The sequence below is a fragment of the Lactuca virosa genome, chromosome 3, assembly GCF_052849685.1.
Source record: "Lactuca virosa cultivar CGN04683 chromosome 3, Lactuca_virosa_CGN04683_v6, whole genome shotgun sequence".
Classification (NCBI taxonomy): Eukaryota; Viridiplantae; Streptophyta; class Magnoliopsida; order Asterales; family Asteraceae; genus Lactuca; species Lactuca virosa.
Window position 1 is genome coordinate 43,413,341 of NC_136428.1, and position 2,349 is coordinate 43,415,689.

The 2,349-nt window shown below is 37.9% G+C and overlaps 1 protein-coding gene across 1 annotated transcript; it reads left to right on the forward strand.

Annotated features, from left to right (window-relative positions):
• Nucleotides 1-1,390: 1,390 nt before the first annotated feature.
• Nucleotides 1,391-2,005, forward strand: LOC145163449 (uncharacterized). Its single transcript, XM_079082291.1, has one exon. The coding sequence runs from the start codon at nucleotides 1,391-1,393 to the stop codon at nucleotides 2,003-2,005; it is 615 nt and encodes a 204-aa protein (XP_078938417.1).
• The last annotated feature ends 344 nt before the right edge of the window (nucleotides 2,006-2,349 follow it).

The window sequence follows — 2,349 nt, forward strand, 5'->3', positions numbered from 1 at the left end:
ATGTACTTGCCCGATTATGAGCATGGTCCTTTTGGGTTGCCTTCACCATAGCAATATGTAGGATGAATTAAGGAGAGAAAGGTTTAATTATGATTTATTGATATATTATAAGAATAATATATTAAAGGAGAAATCATATTGGTTAATTAATATTAGTCAAGAATTAATAAAGAATTAATTCTGTGGCTAAAAGAGATTAATTAAACTTGAGGGATTGGAATTATAATTATAGGATAATTGCAATTGGGCTATGGATCACCTTGGAATAATAGGTTGGACGAATTCTATGGGAAGCCCATTAGAAATCGTCCAAGGCATGTTCCAGAAGGGGTCCATGGGCTGCTTAGGGCTTAAGCAGTCAAATTAGGGTTTCCTTGTTAGATAACCCTAATTGCCTACCTATTTAAAGAACCCTTGAGACCCAAAAACGTGGCTAACACTTGGATTAGGGTTTCCAACCGTTTTTTGTGTCTACTCTCTCCTCCTTCTTCATCCAAGTTGCTTAGTGGTGTTTGTGACTCCATTAGAGGTGCAACACTTGAGGCACTAAGCTTTCTGAAGCCAAGGAATTGATTGTTATTGCTACATAACAATCAAGGTAAGATCTGAACCCTAGTTTATATGCTAATTTGATTAATTGTGTGCTAGATCTAGGGTTTATAAGTCTTGGAAGTATATTGCATGTTCAAAGTAGAAAAACTAGATCCAAGCAATTAGGGTTGCATGAACACCATAGGATTGAGGTTATGCTCAAAACCCATCAATGGAGTGGTTGACAGCCTTTGGAGAAACTTTATTCTGGGCTACTTCTTCACAGTTACGTTCTCTTTTCTACCATTTGTTGTTGTTTTGTGAAGTAAGCAATCCACGATTACTTTAGGAAAGTGCATGGCGCAAAATGATGGATGACTACATGTTGAAATTAAAAATTGACTTCCCAAATAAGGTCTATCATATAGCCGATGATGTAGTGCAGCAACAGCTGCTTTTTGAGTTGGAGAACATGCTTAGATATTCTACACCTTCAAAATCGTTAGCTGATTTCCATTTACCCATGCCAAATCTAGCTATTCTTGCTATCCTATAGAACCGTCTTTTGTTAGAAGAATCAAGTTATGACAAGGAATCTTTGCAGCAGCAACACTCACAAATGGTTTTACAATTGAATGAAGATCAGATGCATGTTTATAACAATGTTGTGGTATCCGACCAAAATAGAAAATAGGTGTTACTTTTTGTGTGTGGTCATGGTGGGACAGGAAAAACGTTCTTGTGGACTACTTTATTTGCATATTTCCGGTCCATTGGAAAAATTATACTTGCGGTTGCTGCTTCTGGAATTGCATCCCTTCTTTTACCCTCTGGAAGAACTGCGCATTCAAGATTTAATATGCCCATTAACTTGGCTGAAAAAACCTCCCGTGACATCAAAAAAAGAACAATACTCGCAGATCTACTAAAACAGACATCGATCATTATATGGGATGAAGCACCCATGAATGATCAACGGTGTTTTGAATATCGTGATCGATCTCTTAGAGATGTTCTGGACTGTGAAAACCGGCCTTTTGGTGGTATTTCCATCCTCCTTGGTGGTGATTTCCGTCAGACACTTCCAGTTTCCCCAAAAAGCACGTGGAGTCACATCATTGCATTAACCCTTCCAAATTCGTATCTGTGGTCGTGTTTTAAGATTTGTAAACTGCATCAGAACATGCACTTAACAGTTTCTGAGACTGATGTAAGTAACGGCCTATCTATACCCGCTTTTGCAGAATGGTTGCTTAATATTAGAAATGGGACTTTAGGAGTTCCGACTGCAGATGATCCGCATAGTACAAGCTGGGTACAAATACCAGATTCACTTTTGATACCTCCAGATAGTGACTCTTTAAAAAGATTAATACTCTTTGTATATGGAAATGAGCTACTGCACAATCCATCACTGTCTGATTTGTCTGTAAGAGCTATTGTATGTCCCACAAATGAGACAGCTACACCTTAAATACAACAATTCTAGAAATGACGAACACCCAAGAAAGGGTTTACAAAAGCACAGACACTATGCAACCAAATTGCAAGTATACATCAGAGTTAGAAGGTTTATATCCAACTGAATATCTAAAGCAATTAACTTTTTCAGGGATCTCGCCTCACGCTGTCAGGCTCAAACTAAAAGCTCCTGTAATGTTATTGAGAAACATTAAGCAGAGGGAAGGTTTGTGTAATGGTACACGATTAATTGTTTCACAACTACTTCCAACTGTAGTAGAAGCAACAATAATAACAGGAACATGCATTGGGAAGCGTGTATACATACCCCGCATAAAATTCATTCACAAACCTCCT

Excerpts from the sequence above, each read along its gene's own strand:
- LOC145163449 (XM_079082291.1), top strand. The coding sequence starts at position 1,391 with ATGCCCATTAACTTGGCTGAAAAAACCTCCCGTGACATCAAAAAAAGA.